The sequence below is a fragment of the Euwallacea similis genome, chromosome 2, assembly GCF_039881205.1.
Source record: "Euwallacea similis isolate ESF13 chromosome 2, ESF131.1, whole genome shotgun sequence".
NCBI lineage: Eukaryota > Metazoa > Arthropoda > Insecta > Coleoptera > Curculionidae > Euwallacea > Euwallacea similis.
In genome coordinates this window covers 3,636,757-3,664,661 of record NC_089610.1, presented here as the reverse complement: position 1 = coordinate 3,664,661, position 27,905 = coordinate 3,636,757, and the positions used below count along the sequence as shown (strand labels likewise).

Here is a 27,905-nt window from a genome sequence, read left to right as displayed (position 1 = left end):
ATCCCTGTTTTTTGAATATTAAAAATAGAAGATCGAGGGGAGCATAAGATTCTTTATCAATGCACTCAACTTTATCAAATTTATAAATACTTGAGCTTTAACAAACCTACGAAATTTTTCAAGTCGCTAAACCACCTCACACACATCTTTATCGAACTTCTACCGAACTAACCTCTTTGACCCCTTTGCAACCCTCATTCTCCTTTATCTTCTTCCTCCTGCTCTCCCTCTCTTTCTTCAGGACTTCTCGAACCAGTTTAACGTCCATCCCGACCAACTCTGTGGTTCTCCTAATCGGCCTCTGTTGTCTTTCTTCTTTCAGTTTTTTGTAGACATTATAAATCACCCTTTGCTCACCAGTACTAACAAGCACACGCGCACCCTGCTCTAGAAAGCAAAAGCTATCGCGTGCAAGTTGGTTTGCAGGGCTTTTTCCTTTGGGAAAAAGTACTTGAGCCCTAGTAAATTTGCTCATTATTGGAATATCGCAATGTTACAGTTAATTCTTAAAAAGACTGCCACGATCAATTAGCTGCATTGACACAATAACCGGCAGTTCATATGCGTAACAGCTGATTTAAAGCAAACACACATATTATAGTTGAATGGACGCGACAAGGTACTATGCAGTACTGGTTTAATAACCGCTCAAACAGAACTAACGCGCTATCAAAGAACGCATCTGAAGTCATGCATGCCATAATGGGTACTACCTAACATGTCACCTTCGATTGCGGGTTATCATCAATGCTGTGGCTGACAATCCTATCAGTTTAGGGGAAAATTATCATTTTTTTCTGGGATTACCTGGGGAAGCCTGAATTTAACTGTAAAATACTGCTACAAAAATTCAATGGCAGATTTCTTCCATGCACTTTAAGACTTAAGAGTTAACGTGAACTTATCGCGAACGCTTCATCTCTGCCAATTCAAAATTCAAAGCGTTTTGGATGATTTTGTCTTATTCTCATGGAAGAATCTGATCCACCTTTTCATTCGAATGAACATTAAACACAAACCTGATAAGCGTCTGGGATGTTCACGGGTTCCCCACTCTCAGCAACGTATCCTACAATGCCGGTGCCCCAAGGTATTCGGATCTCGTCTTTCTTTTCCATTTCCATCAAAGTACTCTTTGAGCATACGTCGAAGAGCTTTGACACCTGATCAGAAGAAAAATTAAAAAAAAACGATCAACTTAGTTCGAAGAAATCTAGCGCGATTCGGCAAATCCCGAACAATCGCTATTTGGCGAACTATTTGTCAAAATATTCGTATGGCGTTTGTCAAATTGTCGAGCTCTTAATACGCACATACAATTTAAGGCGAGAACTGCGAATAAAACAGCCACAAACCACGAATATTTGCCTACAGGGATCCATGCACACTTTGGCATTTGCCAAATGCCGAATGTTCGCTATTCAAGACAGACAAAAAGGTTTTCTCATTGATCCAGGAATTCAAGTTTTGGGGAGGAAAAGGTCAGTGGCGTACAAAATACTATTAAATAGTAGTAGTTGAACAAATGTTTGGTGCTGGATCGACGGTCTTGTGTGCATGGTTCATAGGTGTTGTGTTGTGGATTATTGAAAATGCACTTACCAAACACCTGCTTCTGGGTACATTATTGTGCCCCCCATTGTCATGGGGGGCACAATTGCTTCCCCGTTCTCCCTGAACGAGAAACAGTGATCCTCGATCGGCATGGAGCAACATAGACACGTTCTGCAAGATTTTGTGGCACAACGACCTGACTTCCAGTTCATTGCAGATGTCTTTAACCTGTAAGAGAAACTTTCGTTTATAAATAAAATACTGCGAGAACAAACTTCTCGGGAGATCTAGGACAAAGGAGTTGACATATACTCCAAGGCCTTAAATAACTTAAGTCTGGAACAGTAGGAAGCTGAAAGCTGAGAAGTGTTTCTCCGTGGCCGAAAGCGACGCGTGGGGGTCCAGGAAACTGGAACACGAGGATTGAGGGGATGAATAAAAGAGGTTTTTTTCGGTAATTCCGTTAGGGTATTTCGCTTGTTTTATTTATCCCATAGCAATATCAGCAGTTTGATTCAGGTACGAGTGAGAAATCTCGGTAGTGAAAAGTTGATGTTCGGGGAGTGCTTTATTCTCTTATTAAGTTGTCGAAAAGCGATGCGGCAAAGACGAAATAAATCTCAATAATTGGAATTGATCCATCTGACAATATACGCTCAATGTAATCAAATAACCATCGCTAACTCATTAACGCCATCTTAATTCCACACATCGGTTTTCGTCGTGCAAACTCACAAAGATAAGCCCTGAAGGGTTGTTATCTGCGTTATGTGACATTTCCTAAAGTCACATGTGCCTTTCCATCCCTTTTAATGTCGATTAAGTGAAAATCGAGTTTCATGTAGGCCGGGATGTGGGGGAAATTTCTTCATTAAGGTTTCTCAATTTTCCCTTTTGAAGTCAACTCATCAACATGTGAAGGGTGGATGAATACAGGCGAGCTTTAGCTCAATTACAAGTACCCCTACATGATATAAATGCCTCATACATCTCACAGCTTGAGAAAGCACACTATTATACGAGCAATTAAATAAACATACAGGTCGTCTGTGATTTGAATACTAAAATTCAGACAATCCATTTCTGCCATGTCCCATCTCGTATTTAGAATTCGTCGCAATTTTTATCTAATGGCTGAAAAACCCGTCGAGATATTAATTTACGCCATTGGAAATGTTGGTCCAAAGATGCGGAAACGATTTTCCATCATCAATCATGCAAAAAAGACTCCATTTTTGAGGTCGGGAGTCGAGGTTGCGACTTTTGAGTTGTTTGAGATGAAAAGGTACATAAAGGTTTGTTGGGAAACCCCTTAGGGGAGTCTGGAAGAGATGGAGAAGCTGTCATTAAACAAGTTTTATTGTGGCCATAAGTCGATATAAGTGACATTAAAGAAATTTAGAGTCCTTTAAACGCAATGCAAGGAGGTGGATGAAACATACTTCTCCTAGGAGCCGGATGAAAAAGAGGCATATATAGCGTGGGGTCTCATGAACCATTAAGGGACGATATAGGGTGTCAAAACTAGAAGATGTTTCATAAGGAAATGCTTTGAATTTTGTTGTTTGCTCGTCTGGGTTCAGGCGAGATTAACTATGAAAAATCTGCTTTTAACAAGAAACAACTTTTCACTTTTATGTCTGTTGAGCCACGAATTTATGCTTATCGAAAGTCCATGAGTTAGGAACTGAAACAGACACCCAAATGATGATAATAAAAATCTTGAAGGGTTGACAGGCATGTACGAACACAATACTGCGAATGAACTTTATACCGACATTATTCTCCTCGAAACTTATTTTTAAACCATGTTCTATTATAAAACTTACCAGTTCAAATATAAGCTCTTTCTCGTCCAACTGTCTCAATTCATGCCTGCTCCTTCTATGTCTCCTGCTGGGAGTCGGACTTGACGTGTTTAGATTTCCCGAAGGATCTTCCGTTGTACTTGTCAAGAAAGTTGGTTGCCCATCCACCTAAAAACATAAAACCCTTCGTCTCTAATCTCAGACAGTAAGATAAAAATTGAAATTTTTAATACAACCAATTTTGTAAAAGGTCAGTTGATTAAAACTTCCAGTAAGTACTTAAAAAAACACGTTTTGCGCCTGAATGTTTTGTCGAACAACAAAAACATACCCCTGAGTAAAAAGGGCCCTCAGATTTCATTTTTATTCATTCTAAGCCGGAAACTGCAATATAAGCGGGCTATTTTTAGTCCACTTATGGAATCTCTCCAGTTTCGGTTTCGCTTCGACCTCAAGGGTTTTATTACCCCTGTACGCAGCAGGGCACCCAAACTTGTTATAAATATTTTTCCCCTTTCCATACACGAATTTAGCTTAAAAGGGTTGAAATTTACTTACGTACCGTGCTGATCATCGGCTTGAGTAATCCTCCTCTTTCAAATTCATGTGCAGATATTTTCCGCACTGGGGTGGTAGCTCCTGATCCGCCCCTGGAGGAACCTCCAGGAATTCCATGGGTAGGTGAGGACAATTCTGCACTGGATGAGGCTGGGGTTGCATGTGAAACCAGCCAGGAATCCACCACTTGACGGGTCGCTTTTCTATGGAAATAAGAAAAAACTCAGATATTCTGTTTGGATCACAACGTGATTTAAAATTTTCCTAGGGGTAAGAAATACCTCAGGGAATGGATCATGTTTTTAAATAATATAGAGGCATATGTACGTACGAGCACCTCCTCATGTTTCCTCTTAGAAATAGGTATGTAAATTTCTATCTTTTTTTTTTTGGTGTAAAACGGAACACGTGTGGCATGAAAATGTACATATATGGAAGTGTGCACATATTCTTCATAATGGAATGCGTGCTCGGAAGTGCGGAATTTTAAATTCTAATTTTTAAAAAATTAGCCCTAAAAGGGTCACCAGCTGCAATTTTAGACTCAGTAGATATTCGGACAGCAAAACAGCAAAAGAATTCCGCAAATGTCTTAGTGCAATAATTCGACCAAACAAACTATGTCTGCTCTGTTGTTTTAAGTTTGAATCTAGTGGAGTAGTCAGATCTTTAAGATTTAATCCGTTGATAAAATCTAGAAGATTCTCAAACGAGTTTCGGTGCGCAACAACTATCGATGAATTGTTAATCCAACCAAATTGACCAGTTTGCTTACATCCGTTTTTATGAGAGTAGTGCGGCGGACCGATTGGTTGCTACCACACTGCGACGTAATTTCTGTATCACAGCCCATGAGAAATTCGTCAAATTTTTTTTAATGCTTAGATTTATTAACTTCTCGAGCGAATATCCCAAAAGCCGAAATTGAACGCATAAAAAATATTATATCGGAGCATCCTGATCAGATGGTGCCGAAACGGAATTATCCGATGGTTACCGGGTGATCATACGTTAGCTAACCTGAACTAACCCGAACTAACCTTTTTTTCGAAAAGTATCATTAATCGTATCACAATACTTCCTGACTCTCCTCTGACCTCCATCTATTAGTTAACATCTCCCGCAGGGACGGAAAAGACATGGCAATCTCTCAATGAAAACTGATCTACAGAGGAAGCTATTAGGTTTCTATACAAAACGGCCATTTCATGCTCTGTTTCAGTTGCGTGGAAGTAATACAGTAGTGGGCTTCTTGTTCGAAGTATAAACCGCGATTAAAAATACATAATTTCTAATATTTCTCAGTAGATTTTTTAATTTTAATGCGCTAGAGGCCCGTACGAACCACCAAAGACCAAATTCGTTTATTTTGCCAATCAACTTAGCTGAAACTTTAAGCGAGACTCGGAAATAAATCTCTTCCTGTCATGCCCACACACACTTATCCAAATAAAACCTTTCAAACCTAAACCTAAAAAGCATCTAACGGGGTCGACGAATCACTCAAAACAATAAAAACAATCCGCGGAACTGGCGAAGAATATGAATTCTCTTGCCTTTATGTTCCCGGATATTAACTGGATGGATGGAGCTTTCGCATTCCTGGATCTACATGATGGAATTCAGCTGATAAGGACGTTGTACTCCGCATATGATATTTGCCGCAGACCTCAAACCAGAAGAATATATTTGGATTTAGGTTTGTAAGATGATGGGGGAGCGTATAAGCTGCTGTTTTATGGGGAAAATTGCTTTCATATGCTTTAAACTCCAGATGGTCGATATTTCAGCCCTGAATTTCAAATATAATGAGGCGCATATTCCCGAAAATGCCTCAGAGAAGCCGAAATTCTTTTAAAAATCATTGCGTAATTACACCACATTTAACACCCTGTATCTTTGGTAGGAAACGTTTGCGGATTTACATATATTCGTAAGCACGTTGTTTCATATTTTTGACTATTAATTTTTGACCAATTAATTTCGGAACACCCTGCATAAAAACACTCGACGCTTTGGCTTTTTTATCATAATCCTCAACTGACATATTTCATTTTATGTCCGGACATCTTTGCATTTTGAGCGTTTACCTGAGGAAGTAATCCTGGACGAAATCGGGGTGCTCGTCCAGCCAAGCCTCCATTCGTGCATATTCGGGGTCGTATTGATTGGTTCCGGCGCAGCCGCCAAGTTGACCACGTGGTAAGCCATCGCTTACCGGCATGCGCACGTCTACGCTCTCCCCACCACTTCCGCTACGAAGTTGGAGACCTGAAATCAAGCCAATCAGATCAGTCATGTGTCCAACATAACTATAAAAAATAAAAATGTTGATAACTTACAAAGGCGATTTCTATTGAAGGACATTGGGAAGAACATTGAGAAGTTTTCTGTATTTCTCTACATTTTTTGAACTCACTGAGGATTTTTAATTGGAGAAAAAGGGTTATGTGCAAATGTGTAAATTGATCAAATTCGAGGCCGACGGCTGGCAAACGTTCGATGTTTCGTTAAAAATGAAGCAGCACTACTGGTCAGGATAAAACTAAAAATCGCAGCATTACTACATTGAAAACTGTATAATACATTATGCAAAATTCTCGTAATGTTTCCATTCATGTGTGCGGTCGCCTTTCATTCAAAAAATCATCCCATTCTCTAACGGATTTGCATTAATTTGCATAGCGATTATACGTTTTAAAACCTGATGAAGAGATGCTTATCAAACTTAATGCTTGTTTTGTTTTTCCGCGGTACCTGCTTAATCTACGTTAAAACCAAAGGCCCGAAATCTTCGTTCTACCAATTAGGCAATAACTAGAATTACGGCACGGCCAAACGAGCTGAGTTGAGTTATTAAACTCAAAACGATTCGGAGCATCCTCGTGGGTTCCCTAATGTGATTTCCTGGATGTAGTGAATAAAATTTCTGTTGTAAAATCGCCCACACGTTCGGCGTAATACGTTCCACTAGAATTATTGTTGTCGTTCGCCTGGATCACTACTAAAAATAAAGGGGAGTTTTGGATTGCAGTAATTAGATTTCCAGGGAAATTGTCGCGACATGAAAATTGATGCCTTGCATACTCAACAAAATTGCATGCAGTTATTTACCTAACTTGTGCGGCAAGTGATGCTTTACCGCACGCTTGGGTTTTTATATTTTGGATCAGTTAACATTTCCAGGAGTTGATGACAGGCATTGCACAGAAAAATAAAGAAAGGAGGATAAAAAGTGCTAAATGAATAATTGAAAACGTTAAAATAAATAATTTTAAAAATGTGGGAAAAAACTAGCAAAATAAAGCTTAACCTGAAAGGCGAAACTTTGCTTTCAAATAATAAAATAAAAAAAATACACACGCAGAATTGAAGGGAAAAGCGATATTTCCCAATTTCTCTGTTACGCAAATACCTCCCAAAATCTCCTAATTACTGAACATTTAGCAGTAACTCACTCATCGAGCGCGTCACAATAAACCTATTTTGGTTGTTACCTGCGAGGGCCGCCCGTCAGCTTTAACAATACTTAATTAGTATCACTACGGGCATTTCGATATTTGCCACCTTCACATTTGTGCGCGATTTAGGGGAACACTCCGAAAAAAAATATACAGTGTTACAAGTTGGAATATAAATGCATAAAAATATACAAATTGGAATTGAAACTCTTGACAACGAGCTTTAAGTTAATGAAATAAACTTAAAAGTTTTGCTTAGACAAGAAGCCAAGATTAAAAAGTTTTGATCTTTGAGGGGAGTGTCGAACGCCCGGGGGCTTATTCATGGAAATTTGCGGAATAAAATTCATGACAATTTCCTGTGAGCAATTTCCACCTAAAATTGAATTCCTCCGGGATTCGTAACGAGGCACAAAGCAACATGCAAGGATTTTTTTATTCATAAAATGACACCGGTACGTAATTAAAAAAAATTCTTCCTGTTTTCCCCAGTGGTTTGCAACTTGCAGATGAACCCAGGCAGGCAAAGGCAAAATCTCCAAATTACTAAACATTCGTGTTTGGAAGGCATATTAATAGACATTGCAGTGTGGACATTCCCACACATAATTTCACATCGGTGGGTACTTCATTAAATCGATTTGGCTCGAAGTCCTAACAAATTATGTGTGCACGTGCAGTTAACGACTAGGATATTAGTTTCCTGGCAAAGACTACAATAATCACTATTATCGTCTTCTTACTAATGCATACTAAAATACGTGATACACCACATACTAGAGTATGGGCGAAATATTGTTCCTGCATCAAAAAAAGAAGGGAGGAGAATCTAATTAAATTCGAACATAATTCTATGAAACTAAATTACAATTGCAATTTAAATAAATGGAAAATGTCAAATTCAGTAAAGCTGGTTTTATGTGCAACTTCTTCATAATGCAATTACTCACTCGAATAATTTTATTTCGTAAATGGACTAATTATTACCTGGTCATTTTTAACTACAAGCAGATGGTGGTAAAAAATTACGTATATAAAAGAGCAATAATAGTAGACATGGAAAATCATTGATCACTTATATTGGATACGGGATTTAGAAGTGATTTCACATAATATATTTCAATTTAATCTTGCTTTCATTTAATCGCTATCAGAAGGCACGTCCATGTTAACGCTACAAAAAGTTCTAACGAACTATACCGGGTGATTCAAGAAGGTGACTCGCTCTTATAACTTTTTTGTTTTTAAACTCAGAAATTTGAAGGGAAGCTATATGAGAATAGAGCCGATTGATTGACATTAATGACGTTTATCTAGCACTTCCGGTTTAACCGGAAATGACTTCAACTTTCGATTTTTAAACGTAATGCCCTATAATTTTTTTCTTTTTTGGAATCTAAAGGTAATTTTTAGTCTAAAAATATGTCATTTAAAAAAACATATTTTTTTGTGATTTTTTCATGTCGAGCTACGCCATTGAGGTATACGTATTAGGCACAATTTTAAATCAGAATTATGGGGAAAAATATTATACTAACTTGTCATTTTACTGAGTACTTTTTCTTTTATAAGCAATTTAAATATCGAAATTTTTTCTGTATTCTTTTTTCTGATTTTCACTTCTTTCTGTATAATAGAGAAAGAATCATAACTTCAATAGACTTGACCCTTCCAGACAGTAAATTAGAAGAAGACATAAAGACTGTTGAATTTTGGGCGTGGTTAATTTTTACCAGAAATCCAACAAGTTCCAATTAGCATTTTAATTTCTCTACATCTTGGGACACGAATATACCCTCAATATTGCCCCCTAAAACTCCACATCATTTTAGAGCGGTAAAAGAAAGCTCTGAAAATAGAGCACCAGCGCGATTGATTGATGATGATTCTACTGTCTCGTGTCATTTGCCTGATGCAAGAACACGGATTTTCCCCGCATTTCATTCCGAGATGTTTTCCTGAATGACGCTAGATGTATAGAAAATAAATATGGTTTGCCCTGCGATAATAATTCAAAACCACCTTATCCGAGACTGCAAAACACACTTATCCGAGACTCTGGCAATATAAATTGGTTTATGCAATATCCTAAAATCGAACGTATTTCACCCATTTTAAAAATTCGCCATGGCGTGAAACTCTGCATTTTTACCAGGGAGCACGAACCGTATAACTTTACATTTGCCAAAATAAGTTCAAGGTTAAGACTTCGATCAATCTTCAAGGGAAAATCAGCGTTTAAGCGATCTTCGTGGGTGAACTCCCAATTTCCAGAGCTAATCCTGGAAAGTGCGCTATGAGAAACAGCTACTAAAACAGCATCTATAAAACAGAGACCGATATTTAACTTTAATTATCGCGGCTCGCGTATATCGATTAGCAATTTGCTGAACAATGTTTAGTGCCTAACGCAAAATAAACATTGTTAGAGAATCGCCTTACTCGCCCTGATCATCCATGAAATTAAATTCCTCTTCTGACTCTGATTCCGGAGAGTGGAAAACGCCAATAATAGTTGCGTTCTGGACGCGATATTATCGAAAATAGAGGTAAAGTGACGATAATAGAGAGTAAGAAAATTGCAGCAAAATGAGCACGGCAGATGGCACTGGTAGAATATTTTCCTGCAGGCCCAACATACTTACCCTTCACATTGCCGATTTCTACCTGCGTTTGTTCAAACAGAACAACAATTACATAGATTTGGTCTAGACGTCCAAGATCCTGGTTTAAAGATTCGTGGAGATCGTTTCTAACACCAGTTTTCGTTGCAAGTTTGGATTAGAATTGGACTGGAATTATTTGGAAAAACGCATCTGCCCTTTAAACGGATACTTAATGATGAGTAATTTATGCATTATGAGGCACTAAGGCGCGATAAGATATCTAGATTGCTCGAAGCGGGTTGTGGCCTGCTAGATCACCGGATTTAAATCCATTAGATTTTTTTATGAGAACATCTAAAGTCATTAGTTTATGTTTCTCCGGTAGAAAGTCAGGAAGTCTTGGGAAATCGGATGATTGATGGGTGTAATTCAATAAAAAACAATACTGGTATTTTGCTAGGAGTTCGGCAATCACTTCGGGGAAGACTGAACCTTAATTAAATTATTTGAATTTCTTAATTAGTATTTTAAATTAGTTCAGAGAAGTACAAGAGTTTGGAATTTAATTTCAGTATTAAAAACAAAGCGAGATATGGAAAAAAATTAATAAAATGTCACAGAAAAGTTGTATTTTTATGTTCTCCATACGAAATAAGTCTGAAATTCGCAAAACGGAAACACAATGAGAAAATTATACAGTGTGTACAAGTTGGAAATAATAGAAGTGAAATTCAAGACAACGAGTTTCAAACTCATGGCAATGAGTTTTAAGTTAATGAAATGAACATAAAAGTTTTGCTTGGAGAAGAAGGCAAAATTAGCAAATTTTGGCTTCTCTGAGGGGAGTGTCGAACGCCAGGGGATTTATTCATGCAAATTTGATGGGTAAAATTCCTGACAATTTCCTGTGAGCAATTTCCACCTGAAATTGAATTCCTTCGAGACTCATAACGAAATACAAAGCAACATGCAAGGATTTATTATTAATAAAACGATACCGGTACATAATTAAATATTCTTCCTGTTTTCCCCCATGGTTTGCAACTTTCAGATGTACCCAGAGATATGGGGAAAGTTGGGAAAATTTATTATCCATCAGATATTGGATTTCAGCCCGAATTTTAACCGAGACTGCATTAATTTAGTACGAAAAAACTCCTCGAACAACTAGGTCGCTCATAGTTTATCTACGAAAAACAAAGCAAGGAAAGTTCGGGAACAATGGACTTTTTTGAATCGGGTAGAGATCAACGCTCTTCTTGAGGAGTTTTATCGCAGTGGCGCTAGAATGCAGCTTCCATCAAATGCCAAACTTATTGAATTTCACGAAAACAAATACGAGCTTCCTTTTTCTATAAATCAACACAATCACCGAAGTGATGAAAAGCTTTGAAATTTATAACGCTACTAATTATTACATCAATTTTGAATGAAAAATTATCTCCTCCGTGCTGACGTTCAATGATTTGCGGTTCGCATCATTGTAGTGCGTAAGCGAAGATTAAATTTCCATCAATTCATCCGGTTGCTTCAATGAAAAAGGTGAATGTCGACACTTCAAGTCTGCTAATGGAGATTACCATTAACAGACTTCTTCGACATACATGTTATATGCGGGTATTAATTTACACATAATCTTAAGTGTATTAGCTTAAGCCAATATATTCGAATCTAACTTGCAAGGGAGAAGGTATAATAAATAAATTTCGCTTAAGATCCTCCTGACTATCCAAGTGACGTTTTTCGCCCCAAAACGAGCCTGGATTTTTTATATTGCGGGCATTTATCTTCATTAAAAGCACCCAGACTCCTTCTTTTGTTCCGTGAATTAATGTAGTCATTTTCTCTAAATAGGCAAACCTGAGAGACTCGTGCAGTTTCAAGTGGAAGTTTCCAGTGGTGGAAACTTACCTAAAATATTCTATTTTCCCCTAGTTTCTCGGAAATAGGCCGAGTTTACCAGTCGATAGGAAAATATAGTTTGTGACATCGGTGAAGGTGCAGAAAATAACTTCAAACTTCCTTTGATATGAAAATGAGTTTCTGCTTTTATCTGTAGTAATATGGTTGACATTAAGTAAAACGAGTTAACGTAAAATTTTAGAGTTCTTCCGGTTTCCTAACCTGATTTTTCCTACCGTAAAATTTGACAAGATTTTGATAGGTTGACATCCGTCAAAATGTTTGACATCTTTGTATACTTGGACATAATTTTAATATGTATCAATTTTATAATCCTTATTACCAACATTTATGAAGACAAACGGACAAGGAACGTTACTTTTCAATGTGAAAAACGATCTGCATTTTAAACAGCAACAAAATGGCATCCACAACCTTCATCAATGTCAATTTTTTTAACACAGTCCTGCTTTTTATAGAGCATTTTAAACTTTAAAAAATAATGGATGCGGACCTGCACTCCTCAGAATTTAATTTCAAAAACAAATTTTTATTCATAAACGCAGGCATTTAACACTGTTGTGTAGGTACCTAATTAGCTAAATTGTTAAAAGTCACTGCAAAATCTCTGAATTAGAAATTAAAATTAAATAACCGACTACGTAGTAACCATCTATTAGATAACAATCGTGAGGCAACGAATTCCACTAAATCAAGGACTGTCCGTCCACATTGCTAGTAATTTCTACTGCAGCTGCTTTATCGCTCATGTGATGTCACTATACTTTATTATAATTCAGCACGTCAGAGCAGAACTGTATTAACTCCAGTTTTGTCTTGTTTTTTTTTATTGTTCTCACAATTCCATACAAAATTATCTACTCTTTCAAGCAAAAAGAACCTAAACCTGAATAACATTCGTCGCACTTAATACAGTTTTGCTCTGAGGCACAAAAACGCAATTCCCACTTACTCTTTTTTTGCCTGCAACTGTTAAATTTGCACATACTAAAGGACTGGCCCATGGATCGCAGAGGACCCCGTCGAATGCGGCTGCGCCCGCTCGCTCCTACCGCTGCGGCAGGGGCGGGGCGGCTGGGGCACAGCCCCACATCGCGCCACCACTCTTTCAAGGTCACCGCCACGCCCGAAGCTTTACCGATGATGCCTGAACGGCTCGAAGATAAAGACGAAGACTGTCGAGCGCCGTTCAATTTCCGTTCGCGAAGGTTCGATTCCTGCTGAACGGTCTTTTTGGCCGATTTGAACAAGGTCAAGTGGATTTTCCGGATGGTTTTGCGATGGTTTATCTCTGGTAAAGCCGTTTTGACGGCTTGAGTAAACTTATGCGCTATATGAGGACGAATATTTAGGTGACCTTCCGCCGCTTGAAGAACTTGGTTGAAGACGTGATGGCTCTGGTTGGTTCGTAGTGGTCCAGGATTTCTGGGTGGGTTTGGTGCATTCTAGGCTTCTTGAGGGAGTCGATTTGCTCTTTAGATCTGAATGTAAAAAGGACGGTTGCATAATTTTGCATGGCTACACTCACATCTGTAACCTTTGTGTGGACGAAAATTCTATTTTAAAAACACATTGAAAATTGGAAACACTAATTCGCTAAAAATTACATAGATCTTTGGCACACGCTGCTTGTCGAATAATTAGGATGGGAACATGGGGATATGGATTATTTTGTCGTAATAGATAATGACGAATAAATACCTTGAAACTGAAAAAAATTGCCATTCAAACGATTTTCAATTTTCGTGTTGTCCATTTTCTTTATTTTTCAATAAGGAAAAAAACAAGATATGAAACCAAAAAACTAAATAAAAAACAAAAATAAAGTAAAAAAACGAAATAATGAACAAATAAACAAAACGAGAAACAAAAAACAAAGTCAGAAAAAATGAAGGAAAAGCCAAAAACCTAAGAAGAATTGAAAAAAAACGAGCAGAATACTTTAAGTTCAGTTTGCTATTGAATACATTTTTTCTCGCGCACATACGATGCAGGACAGGAAAATGATAATTTGTCATTCAACGTTTTAAGAGCCGTTTGATGTTTGCGTAATTATACTTGTGAATATATGAATTTATGATGCTACTGTGTTGCAAACTTTTATTAATGATCTTGTTCTTGCAAACAATCAATCGTGTAGTGTTTCTGCGGTCGTAGACTCATTAATAACCCTACTACCACCTTCGTTAAAAGAAAAAAACTTTTTCAATATGCATTTTGCAATACTGCTATTGCTAGCATTTCTCGGCCATAAAATTTTATTTCCGTCTCCATCGAAGACGTACTCCCATCAATACAACTTTTTTAACGTCATTTTTCATTAACCTCGAACGGAGCCATAAAATGAAGCAATTACTGTGAAGCAATAGAAATAAGGCCCTAAGTACGTGGAAGCACCAAGACGGCGCCCGTAATTAAACCTTTTACAGAGGATTTAAAATTGCTCCTTAATTATTGCCGTGATGCAATGTCAATGTCTAATTTTACGATCTTATTAACATAGAATGGCACTGAAATGGAAACTTCTGCAGTGGCCGTCTGATACAAGAAAACTTTCCTATCGCATGCTCCTCGTGTCGTTAGACCCAAATTGATAATTATTGCTATTAGAAATCACTTAACTTTTAAGCTTTCATCTTAGATAGAACTAATGATGCTAAGAAATCCTTTTACGACCATATGACCAGATAATGATTTATGTATGATTTAGCAGAAAATCGGTTTTCAAACGCACTTAAGCTGCGTGTTCGATGATGTGAGGGAAGTCGTTCCATTCATATCTAAACAACAATATATGCCAGACAAAAGCAGACATGTTCACGACATGCCCATCCCACACCGCGTCGCCCAATGATAAACAGAATTCAATACCCATTCAATATGTGTCAATAACCTTGGCAGTGCAGGGTTTGCAGTTAGTTTACGTCTTCACTTTATGCACAGCTTGGAAACTGTACGAATGCATCCACTTTTGGAAGTTCATTTTTAAATTCAGATCAATTGCTGCGTTAAAGTGCAAATCATGGTTCCTGTGCGAAGTAAACACCGCGTCTTGACTTACACAATCATACAGAAACGTTAGCAGAACGTTTCTACTCATTAAGTTATTGTGACATACTTTTTTAAATAAAGATCATCATCATCTTCATCATCATCATCATCATCATCATCGTCATTATCATTATCACCGTCATCATCATCATCACCGTCATCATCATCGTCATCTTTATCATCATCATCATCATCATCATCGTTGTCATCGTCGTCGTCATCGTCGTCAACATCATCATAATCATCATCAGAACTATGAATTTAATGTGCTTAAACTTAACTCTGGCTTAGCTAAAGTCAGCGTAAACTGCCCTTAAAGCTGCCCAATTCACTCTTTTATTTGGTTTTATTTATCTACTCTCTGGGTCCTGGTGCCATCCTAGGCTGAACTGGAACTTACAAGCTCTTGTTAATACATCGGAAACGACATTGAATTCAAGAACAGCTCTTGAATAACAATTTCTACGTTTCGAGACTAACCATCGCCAGAAGTGATTGAAGTGGAATATCTTTAATTTTTTGCAGTAAACGATCTATTAAGAGCCATTACATGGTTGAGCATACATTATAAAGCAATACCGCATACCTAAGTACGCACGTTACACGTAACAAAACTAATAAGATATGCGTTTAAGATTGAAGAGTAATTTGATTACAGATGTACCGTGCGAAGTTAGCAACAAGGCACACAATCATTTGCATACTCGTTTTAGATACGTTAATGGCTTCTCGGCAATCCAAGAGACAGCATGGGATATTTATGCGCCTTTGCCATGGTATATTGCGTGCACCGTACTTGGAGTTGGTCTTTTTTACCTTTATGGGGTTGACATGGGGGGATTTATTTATTCCAATGCCCCAGGGAGTCATACTGATCCATTTATGGGTCTTGATAGTATTTCAATTAATGCAATTAACACTAGTTGGTACATACGCTCAATATCCTGTTCCAAAATTAGGTCATAAACATCAATTTACATATGTGAGACAATTTTACCGGTAAATTAACATTACGATGTTAAATTGCTTCATTTATTAAAAAAGACCTACTCAAATATTTGCCAAAGTCGGTTTTCTTCATATTAGAGGAAAGTTCCCATCATATAAAACACCTCCATGTTAATGGCCTGGAATGGCTTAGAATTGGATCATTTTTATTTGACCAATATTTATCGGTGTCAGCCTAAATATTCTTACCATGGTGCTGGAGTGTGCTCAAATAGTGTCAATTTCATAAGGAATGCGTTGAAATGAGTTCCTGAATTGCTATATTGCTCAAGCTTTCATGAACATTCAATATTTGATCGCTTCAGTTTTGGCAACTATGCGATTAATTTTTGTTATTAATTAATTGTCGAGTATTGAAGATGAAAGCAAATATTCATCTCGAATTAATTGAGCTCGGGCAGAAATTAGCAATATCAGGGACACTTATGTTCGCCCTGCAGGAAAATATTTTGCCAGCGTCACCTAGGAAGCGATACGGCAGATACCTATATAGCGCGACATAAGATTGCCATATAGATGGCGCTGGTAGAATATTCTCCTAGAGGCCGAACCTACTTGCAATTGACATGGCCTGCGTTTAATTAATCGAACTCACGAGATCTATTAGAATTAAAACCGATCTTCGTGATGCTACAGCAAATGAAGATCTGGGATGAGGCATAAAGTCGCAATAGGCCTTCATCTCCTCAAATGTTAAGCATGAAAGGCTGTAAAAAACGTTTAAAATGTTATCGAAGCTTTCTGCTGAAAAATGTGTGCCAGCAAATTGTGTAATAAGTGAGATAGATTCCCATACATGTGTTCCACCAAAACTGACCTGTCTCAAGTAATTTCGTTTGATGTTTTAATAAGAGAGGTACAGCACGACCTATGTTAAAATAAAATTCTGCGAACTTAGAATTGCATGGCTTTATTCCAAGATTATTTTGAATTAAAAACCGATTATTAATTTTCCATGCCACAGGTCACATTGCAATATCAAGAAACAGTGACGCATATGCATAAAATTGAAAATGTAAAGGTTATTTCGTTGCGAATTATAATAAAGCATCCTGCAACCACATATGTAAATAATGAAGTAATTTTTATAAGTTTGCGTACTATCCAGTGGTTCCCCGTGGACCAGTTTCCTAAATTACTGAACATGTCGGATAAAAGTGATTCACCTACTGCATATTCTCTGAAAACTTCTTAGCAAGGAAGTGATTCAAACTTGATTAAATGGTGACCGTTAACTAAAACCGAAGAACCGTTGAAATATTCGAAACGTAGAAAAAAATATCTGATTAGAATCTATTATTCCTCCGCAGGCTAATGAAACAGCCCAACAGGAGAAACTAATCTGAATTACCATATTTCGTTGCTTTTTTTGATCCACACAAAGCAAATAAATCAAATGTAGATCATCATGAGCAAGAAGCAGAATCCCCGAGGGGTCTTGTTTCTTGTCAAACAATGTTTAGTTAATCGAATCTACAAGTTTCTGCATTCGAATCTTCTGATCCATTGGGTCAAACCGTTGGAGAATCTGAACTGACCTAATTTAAAACCCACATGCCTCTGTCGGGTACATTATTACTAGGTTCAAATGGGAGGGGCAAGACACAAAGACTTTGTTTGTTGCGTTTTTTATTGAAATTGAAAAGCTGAAAGCTAGAAGATTCAGTGTGTGTAATCCTATTGAATCATTGACGAGACAGAGTCAGCGGGAGACTACATCAAACAATACTCCGAGGTTAAATGTTATTGGTTTCTTTAGAGATAAGAGAGAGATAAATTTTTATTCCTTGCTCAGCTTTCTAACCTAATCGAAAGTTCGGTTGATTCCCGCAATTTCTGGCCCATGATTTAGGATGTGCAATTAAATATTCTTGCACGAACGAATCATTTTGCCAAGAGTGGCAAGCATGTGGCCTTTAAGACATGATTTTCAGGTGCTGTGGCATTTCCAAATTGTTTTTGGGCCCTTTTCGAACACACGAAAGCATGAAACAATTACGGCAATTAACGAATTTAATACAATAAGAAATTCGAGGGGAAGCCTGAGATGCGACATGTGGTTCGTCCCAAAGGAGCACTCAAAGGGCGTTTATGAGCGTGTTTTGACCAGAGAATATGTTTTTGTTGCGGTAAAGTGGGACTGTTTTGTTCTTGAGAGTGCTTTCAGAAAAAAAAAATATATGACGGCATTTTTCGAAGGTGGGGAAAAAGCGGCTGATTTCGTATAAATCGTCAGCTCTGCGATAAACACTTAAATAGAGGTATTATGACTGTAAATAAGGTAATTATAAGTAAAGTTATCTCGCAAGGTCAATTTGCTAGGCCATTTTTGAGAGAAAGTTGTTTGAGGAAACCCTCAAAACCGAAGCAAAATGACCTAATTTCAATTTTTTTACCATTCTTCATTTTGTCAAGAAACTTTGAGATGGTGTGAAAAATAAAGCCTGCGGACCGAGAAAGTAACATAACATAAATTTTTTTCGATTCTACATTGATCTGTTCTACATCTACCACTTTTACACAACTCTTTCAGCCTCATGCAATTATTCTGACACATTCCGTCTGCGTTTACATCACCCTAATTGACACTTTAATAACACGTTCTCCACATCATAAAAAAGCACATATTATGTATGGGTAAGAACTGGTTTTAGCCATATACAAACGATAATCGGTTATCAAACCAGGCGCCACGTCTTAATTTCTGATATATCATTAAATGTCACGATGTATTATTTTGAAACGCTAAATTACGCTCGTAGATTAATTGCCACACATAATAATAATAATATTACATTCATAACCGCAATTTCTGCATGCTTTTAGCTGGTTACACACGACTGGTAGTCGAGGAAAAATTTGTTGTTTTTTTTAAATACGTCTGGATATTTCCTGTGGAAACGCGGTCAGTTGCGAGCCACGAAAATGCGGAATATCCAGACTTCCGGCTGTCTTGGTCTCTGACTTATCCAGCCAAACTTTCCAACCGCTGAATTGTAGTTCTCGTAAACATTTACCATACAACTGCAAATACATTAATATCGAGTTTCAATAATTACGCTGCTTCCTGAATTTATCCATCGACTCCTGCATGTATAATGGATATTTGTCGTCGGGACGTCTGCTGTTAGATAAACCACTCGAAAACAACGATGGTCGTAATTTTTGCTGTTATATACATAACTAAAAGTTTCACCAATTGGCTGTGGCCACTGAAATCAAGACCTCGACTTTTCTATTCGTGCCTTGTTTTCTCCAACTGGAAAGCTAAAGTACCTGAGGTGAATGGCTGGAAATGGGAATAACAAGCGGGGGTTAATAAACTCCCCCTCAAGTCTGAGATCTATATATAGTACTAAAAGAGGAATTTCAAGGATTAAATATCCACCAACACAGCAGAGATGATTCCAGGATTTCGTCAAGATTAAGGAGGTCCTTGACTTTCTCCAACCGTAAACTTCTCGACTAATTACAATTTTTATTGTCATAATTGTTCGTAATTGCCTAGAAATTAATTGGCATTCAAATTAAGCACTTTAGGCGAGACTTGACTCTAGACGAGTTATTTCAAGGTTGGCATGAAAACACCCAACGAAGTATACGCATTATATTGATTTTAAATGAGGTTTATCCATCCAGGGGGCGATTAATGGGCAAAAAATGAATGCTAGAAAAATAGTAAATTGAAATATGTATGTAATTGTCTGCTGCAATTAGAAAGCATCACTAGGAGGAAAGGGTTGAGGGGGATGGAAATTCAAAAAATTTCCTGTAGAGTCACCATTTCGTTCAGAAAACGGTTTATAGAAGAGAGAAGAGTTCCAATAGGGTGTCGATATCAGTGGTTCTAAACGGTTTTGGAAATTTGTTAATTGTAGGAATTTTTCTTAATTTTTCAAAAAAATAGCATTAAAAATGAAATTACAAATTTGTAAAGGAAATATTAAAATTACTTCCCAAACTCGCCCATAACTGTCAAAAATTAAATAAGCCAATTACTAACTTAAAACACAAATCTGCGCACAACAAATTGTTGTCTAAAGGCTAGGGCGCACGTGTAATTTAGACATACAATCGCAAGAATGAAACACCAATTTCGGAAGATGGGAGCTCACACAAAACTTCGCGTTCCATTTTTTTTAAAGTTGAGCGACGTACATCTAGAAAATTTTTCAAGACAATGAAAAATTTCGATAACTTGAAAAAGCTGGACGCAACATTGTTTTTTACAGTCTTCACACCCTTTCTTAGTAAATGAGATCCCAATCGATGGCAGCGAAATCGAGAAGGAGTGGCCACCATGGCGTCTTACATTTTTTGTGTTATGGGGGATTCTCAATATCCCCTTATGCGTCTGTATACATCAACGACAAAATGACGTCATACACGGCACTAATATATGGCAGCGAAAAAATGGGACCAAGTTTAATGTTGCGTTCTTTTTTCTCTAAATGATTGAAAAAAGATTTAGTCTTTTCGATGAAAATAAACAAACAAAAATCAGTTATTCCACGACTATTTTCTAAAACAATCCTCTTATTTCACCTTTAAAGTTACACCCTAAGAGATTGAGACGAAACATCTTACCTACTATCAATCATAAGCCAAAACCAAACCTTACAACCTTACAAGAAACCACGAGAACCAAAGGAGAAAGCAGCTCTAACTCAACTATCTAACACTCAAAAGACTCAAGAATATTATTTACAGAAAGCTCTTGGCAGGACAGACGCATTAAGGGCCGTTTGCACCAGACAAGTTTTAAGTATACTTAGAGTTGTAGGACCCTTAAATAACATGATTTTTTTTTTTTACTTAAGAGTAATTTAACTTTAAGTATACTTAAATAGTGCTTGACTGAAACGGCTATGAAGAATGGGAAATGGCTTGAATATAGGAATCTACTCACACAGTGACACAAAAACTTATCTGTGGTACCTGCAATGCCCAATTTTCTCAATCCTCGGAAATTTTTGTAACGTTTTTCCTCATTCACCCCGTCCACTTGCAACGTTCGCCCGGTTTTGCCTGTTGAAATACCACTCAATCAATCAATCATAAATTAAATAGATTTTCTCTATTCTACTTGAAATATTCAACAATTTTTAATTACAAAAATACGGAGTTGGCAAAATACTCCGAATTGAAAAATTCACATTGTCAAGAGGTGCTCTTTCTTGCACTAAGGCCTCTACTGTTCCCACTTATTCGGCCCAATTGGAGCAAACTCACAAATATGTAATCAATTCGTAAAGGTCATCCACAAATCACCCAAAAATCGTGAAGGTCTCTGAGTGTATAACTAAAATAACTCTAAAATATGTTTATATTATTACATTTTTAATAATTCATGGTGATCCTCCAAGCTAAATCGCAGACCATTCAGACGTTCCGCGGCTGTTACATAAAATTCAGGTCAAAATCTTCTCCTAATTTCCTGGGACTATCCTCATTATGCTAATAAGCTTTTAAAGAAACGGGTTCCATTTTGGTACCCGCCATTTAAGGATTTTTTGAACGCGTGTAGATGGCTTCTGTATTAATTTTTTTTAATGTTCTCGGTTCTCAATCAAGGTTTGTTCACACTGGCCCAGCGTCTTCGCTCAGTGACCGAGAAATTAAACACTAACTAGACCAATCAAAAAGCGATTTAGCTAGTTTTAAAACGCAGTTACTAACAGGATTTAGTAGAAGCAGTCAGCAATTTTTTTTAAATCTTAATGGGAATATAATCAAAAGAAAATTGCAGTAATTCGAAGCGGGTCTTCAAAGACTACCAAGAACTAATGATTACTCATTTGTAAATTTTGCATGTCCATCATAAAACGGTTTAGGTGCGGAAAATCGCACCTCTAGAAGCTTGAAGGAAATTATTAAACCGAGTGTACTACACCTATGAGCCAAACAATTTAAATTTAAACAGTCATTCTCTGAACAGATGGTTTTGATTCAATTTGCAATCCGAGGGGGCAAATCATTGTATTAGTCAATTCGATTAATTTCTCCTTTATTAGATTTAGATGTTAAAAGTCGAGTTTTATTGTCTCTTCTTAATTGAAATGCATTTAGCTGTGACATGGAGATTTCGAGTAATTGAACATATTTGCTGATTTAGGAGAAAGAAAAACAACTGTGTTGGAACACAAATTGGAGCTTATTTAGTTAAATGAGCGATACTGAAAATATACATTCCGTTTCTATTTCATATCAGTTCCGTAAACGTTCCATTTCCCCCTCATATTAGTTACCGCAAACGTTTCGTTTCCCCCTCATGTCGATTCCATAAATGTTTGGTTTCTGCTTCACATCAGTTTTGTAAACGTTCCGTTTCCGTCTCATATCAGTTCTGCAAACTTTCCGTTTCTATTTCATATCAGTTACGCGAACGTTTCGTTTCCATATCATATCAGTTTCGTAATCGTTCAGTTTCGATCTCATATCAGTTCCGTAAATGTTCCGTTTCTATCTCATATCAGTTCCATAAACGTTCCGTTTCCCACTCACATCAGCTCCCTAAACATTTCGGTTCCATCTCATATCACTTTCGCAAACGTTTGGTTGGAATGGCTGGGGCATTTCGTTCCAGAAATTCTAAACTTCTTGGTTAAGTAAGATCAGATTAAAAGATTAAAGATTGAGTCAATTACAATGAAAAATAGAGCATAAAGGATGAAGGAAGGAAAGACTATTAGATAACTCGAATTCCATGTCGCAGATGAAGAGGAAAGTGGATCGAAGAGAAGTAGTAATGGGAAAGAGTAAAGCTTGAGGGTTGGAAGTTCGATCTATATGTATCTAAGCTACGCAAATGGATATTGATTTGGCTCTTACTTTATTCCTTGGTTGCAAGACTTAGATTTATTCCCTCTTGGAAATCGTCACGAAGTCAGTTTTCTTAGTGCGTGTGCACGTTTAACAAAGGTGGAAAACATTGGAATGTTAATTCGCGTCCAGTTGTAGGTTGCTGACGCAAATAATTTTACGACACCTGAAATATATATTAATCAATCGACTTCCTCGACATTTTATAGCTTCAGAGAGGCGGAAATTTACGAGTAAAACGTACAAGTATCTACGCAGTCCTCTCTTTCATTACAATGAATCATGGTAGGATGACGTCAATGCAACGGCGACAAATAGCCGGAAAATTGCGCCCCGAGACGCAATAGCTACAGGGGAGGTTATTTTTCCATTTGCAATTTATCCGGAAGGTCGATCCATTTATATACCTACGTTAATACACTGACACGGAAATGTATTTTTAACTTGTATCAATTTTAAAGAAGCTTCGCTTCTTTATTCAAAGTTATTTGAACTGTAAGTAACGCCAAAGCAAATTTGAATAGATCTATTTTTGACGAAACTGCCAACTATCTGAGCATCAATTCATTCCACTCTTGTTGCGTGATATCGAAATTAAATCAAAAGTTCGTCCTATCAACTTCGTCCGAAAGGCGCGATAAATCTCCATCAACAGCATCTCTTAGACGACAGCAGTAGCAATAGACTTGACTGATAAAGGCGATGGGATTGTGATGAAGATTTTAATATTTATGATAACAATGCTGATGATGAAAATGATGATGATGATGATGATGATGATGATGATGATGATGATGATGATGATGATGATACCAATGATGATAATGACAATGATGAAGATGATACCGATGGTGATAATGACAATGATGAAGATGATGATATAGTGATAGGTATCCTCATTTTTACATCTTGGATTAGTTACTGCACATAAACTATAAATACCTAAATTTTAATGTTGACTCATTTTTTCAAAGTGACCTGATGATACCATAATGAATAAAAACAAAAACAGAGATATGGACCTTCAAAGCTAGCAGCTTAGCAGTGTATGCCCAAGGTCAATTTTAAAAAAATAGGCGACAAAAGAAAAATATACTGATTTATAGGTCTGGGCTCGAGACAAAAGTTTAATGTACGTTCCTGAATGCCAGTAAATCGCATTAAGTGATGGACTGACCTATCCTAAGCCGTTTTATTGGAAATTTCTAGACAAAGCTTTTAGGGGCACGTGCGAGGTGTTGAATTGAGAGTGAAATGTAGTGGGTTTCACGTTTCCATCATGTGCATTCTCTGCGGAATTTGTAGTTGATTAGACGTAACACGAGTTAGTTTCGGGGGAGTGATTATGAAAGCCCGCTAATTAAAGCAGATTCATGCACGTAATGCAGGAAAATGTCTCTTTACCTCTGCTTCACTCCAGCAGACATGTCACTTGTCTTCAGAGACCTTGCATGAAACTGACAAAATATGTACGAAATTTTCCCCTTTGGTCATGAATCTCTGATTTATCTTCCTCTCGAATTGGGAGAAAATTTTAACATCCGTAATCTTCAGACCTTCAAATCCCAATAAAAAGTCCAAAAGTACAGCCACCCGAGGAGATCACATACATTTCATACGACACTTCTCACTTGGTCACCCATGCAGTGATCATGGCCTGAGATTCTTGAGCACAGTACGCATCCTTAAAGGCGTCGGAGGAATGTCCCCTTAAAGGTATCTTGTGTGTTTAGGAAACACCCAGTATGTTGCGTGTGGTATTTGATTGGCTATTATCGCTCTGAACGATTGTTCGCCTTATCGGTTCGAGTTGCAAGGTTCACTCGCATGCCGTAATAGCCTACTTACCACCCTTATAATACGATGACTTCAACATATCGTGGAATCGCCGCTGAAACAAAGCCAACTCCACTTTTGTGGATTTAAGAGCTCCATGGGATTAAAGAGCAATGGAAGCACATAATGACAGATCAAAACAACTCCAGCTGGATTAAACTTGTTCTCATCACAACGCGAGTCTATAGGAACCTGGAAAGCAGGCACTGACCTACTCCTCTCAATTTGGTGTGCCAGGAATGTGCACTCTGTTTACATTAAAATTGAGGCTTCTTTATTAAAACTAATTGTTTTAGACTGTTTTAGCAACAGTACTGCCGAATAGACAAACAAAGTCGTTATGTGCCGAAATCACACTCCGTCACTCAACGCTCATCTCAAATACTCTCAAACACCGCAGTCATTAAAACCGAATATGATTCCGAACCGTGGTAGCTAAGTAGATAATTATAATTTAAGACATACGTATGTTGTATAATTTAGCACAGGGAACTATTATTATCACGTGGAAATTCGTTTTTTCCAGCCTTGAGTCCGAGTAATTTTTAAAGTCAGTTGTACACGTGCGACAATTTGATTTAATATTATGGGAAAATCATGTTACCACTGGTTTTTGGCGTTCTGGAAATAATCGTTCTGAGTGACTGAGTGAAGCAGTTGATTATTTCCACCTCTACCCAGCATGCTGTTCTAGGCTTCACTACTAACTCGTGTAGTTTTTGCAGCTTATTCGTTTACTTATGTTTCCTCCCATTTCACATGCTTTTCCATCAGCCTCTTCCGACCAGACACTTGGATTCAGTGCAGGTCCATGTCCCAGCAGCAAAATCCTCCTGCCATGTCCTGTTTGCATCAATCCTCTCCGTTGCTGAAATAATCTCCTTCAAGGCTAGCGCCCTTAATCTGGTTCATCCTCATGTAATCTGTTCCTTTATACCTTAATCTTTTACGCAGACTATTATCCTCATTGGGAATTCTGTGTAATTAACAGTAAAACCACTGGAACAACATGATTTAAATAATCCCAGAAATGCTTATAAATAAATAAAGAGCGAGATATATCCGGATCGCTAAATCCCCGGATTGAGCATTGACATAAAAAGCTGATTTAGTGTGCCGATAGCTTTCGGAGAAAAGTCGTTTGTTTGCTTTATTGCTGCAAGTTCAGTAAACTTGGTGTAAATGCCTGGTAAAGTGTATTGGGGCCAAAAAAAAAGGGACGCAGAAGACTGCTGAAAACGTTTGCGACCATTTATTGCTCCCTCTGATGCAGGTACTCGTGCTTTATCTCTAGCATGAAACATTCGGTGCTGCAGCCATTCTCGACACATATAAACGACAATGTCAGGACCTGGAACATTTTGGCGTTTTTGTCGGGCCGTCAGATAGCCCCTATCGAGCTTTAGCCCCATTCCAAGATAAAGCAAGTCATATTTTATACAAGCTGAACTCTGAAAAATTCGCCATATAAATTTCTCAGTAATATCCACACCAAAAAGATCATAAGTTAAAATTGGAACTTTTATGGATGTGTCGATAGGGGATAAAGCACCTCATAAATCAAAAACTTCGGATGATCGTGAATCTATTTTGGGTCTGTCTCTAGGGCCAGCAACAGCCCAAAGAGAAGCAAAAACAAGCAGAGGTGAACATGCAGATTTTTTTCCTTATCTTAAGTAGCTTTTGAATTCTTTTCAAATTCGTCTCCTGAATGAGTATCGGTAAACTCTTCTTTCCCAGTTCTGGGAGAGATAACGACAACTATGTGCATAGTAAATCTGTTTGGATTAAGGTTTACACTGCAAATAAGTGACGCAACGTTGATAAATACGCAACATTTTGGCACATTTTCGGATGTCAAGGAGGAGTTAATGAAATCTTGCATTAACATAAGTACAATTGATTTTCAGAACAAGGAAGGTCAGCGAATTTGTTCTCTAGAATAGTGAGAGAATAATAATTATTGGCATTTCAATGCCTTAACATTGACACTAAAACTCGATGACGCGAGATTTTTAGAGCTAATTTCGGGGAATTCCCTTGAGATGGGTATGGATGTGGATAATTGAAAAGTCGTTTGAAGACCTGAAAACCTGGGGAAAGTCTCTTTATTTCTATTAATAAAGTTTATGCAGACTCCCCGGAGGGAGCGACTAATGCCCATTTCACGAGACTTCAATCAGAAGAACTTTCTCTATTAAAGCTTTGCTTGGTTTTAATTGAAATAAGTACGAAATAATCTGAGATTATTGGAATGTTTAGTAAGTTTCTCTATAAATTTAGAATGTTTGCTACTCTATCTGGAATTCCTTAATTTCCCAGTATGTACTCAACACGACTTAAACCCCGGTAGAATACGATCTTATCGCAGATACAGGGTGGCCCAAATAATCATTATTTTCTTGTTATCATGTTTTCATCAGTATATTCACATTTTACGGGCCTCAAAATGCATAGTGGCTGGTTCATTTTTTAAATAAATACAGGATAAACCAAAAAACAGGGATCTGCAGTCCTATTTGGAACACCCTGTAGCTAGGACCTAATCTACATATTCGTTTGCGCCGACCGATTTACACAGTGTTTAAAAAACCAAACGTCAAGAACATTTAGGGCTGTATCAAAATTATAGCAGAGAAGTGCTGACAAGTCTCGAGTAAACTAATGCTCATAGACTCACAAGTTGTGTTGCTTCCTACTTCTAATAATGTCTGACAAATTAATGATAAACGTTGACGTAAAACTGTTTTTTAATTCATGTTTTCACATGTGTTAATTACACTTAAGTGCATTATTCGAATTTGTCTAAAAACGTCGCATTTTGGCTCACTGCTTGGTCGTAGGTTCCGGTAAACGGTAAAAAAAGGGAAAACTGGTTTGATGTTTATCAATACGAATGATAATAATAAGGGATAATTTCTTGGCGAAACCTGGCCAAACTGCCGATTAACCGATGCCGGTAAACCCCGATAAACACCGATTAAGACCATAAACCATCAACTATAAGGAGGATAAGTGGTTTCTTAAAACATTCAAGATTGTTTTATTATATTAAAAGACATAGACACGTACTTACTGACGTAGGTAAGTATACCTAAGAAGGTATGAGTTGGTTTTAAAAACCTTTTTTGGTTTTTTAGATAGATATATAATAAGGGGGACAGGGATATAATGGGTTTTCGGATGGGTATTAAAAAACTTGGAAGATACTGATATCGCATGCAATAATTAGCCAAATTGAGGTAAACGGTCATCTCCATTACAACTCACAGTTGTGC

At 37.4% G+C, this 27,905-nt stretch overlaps 1 protein-coding gene across 12 annotated transcripts in view; it reads right to left on the bottom strand.

Annotated features, from left to right (window-relative positions):
• Pde11 (Phosphodiesterase 11) overlaps positions 1-27,905 on the bottom strand; it is an 87,554-nt gene that overhangs the window by 15,474 nt on the left and 44,175 nt on the right. For 5 of the 12 annotated variants that reach the window (XM_066405819.1, XM_066405818.1, XM_066405827.1 and 2 more), the window contains 5 exons: positions 6,011-6,191; positions 3,925-4,123; positions 3,384-3,530; positions 1,603-1,782; positions 1,020-1,163 (listed from right to left, as the gene is read on the bottom strand). In XM_066405819.1, the coding sequence (XP_066261916.1) occupies positions 1,020-1,163; positions 1,603-1,782; positions 3,384-3,530; positions 3,925-4,123; positions 6,011-6,191 (851 nt within the window). Of the gene's footprint in view, positions 1-1,019; positions 1,164-1,602; positions 1,783-3,383; positions 3,531-3,924; positions 4,124-6,010; positions 6,192-12,862; positions 13,392-20,907; positions 20,998-27,905 lie in introns of all 12 variants that reach the window. The other 7 variants (XM_066405817.1, XM_066405816.1, XM_066405825.1 and 4 more) reach the window with 3 other exon arrangements.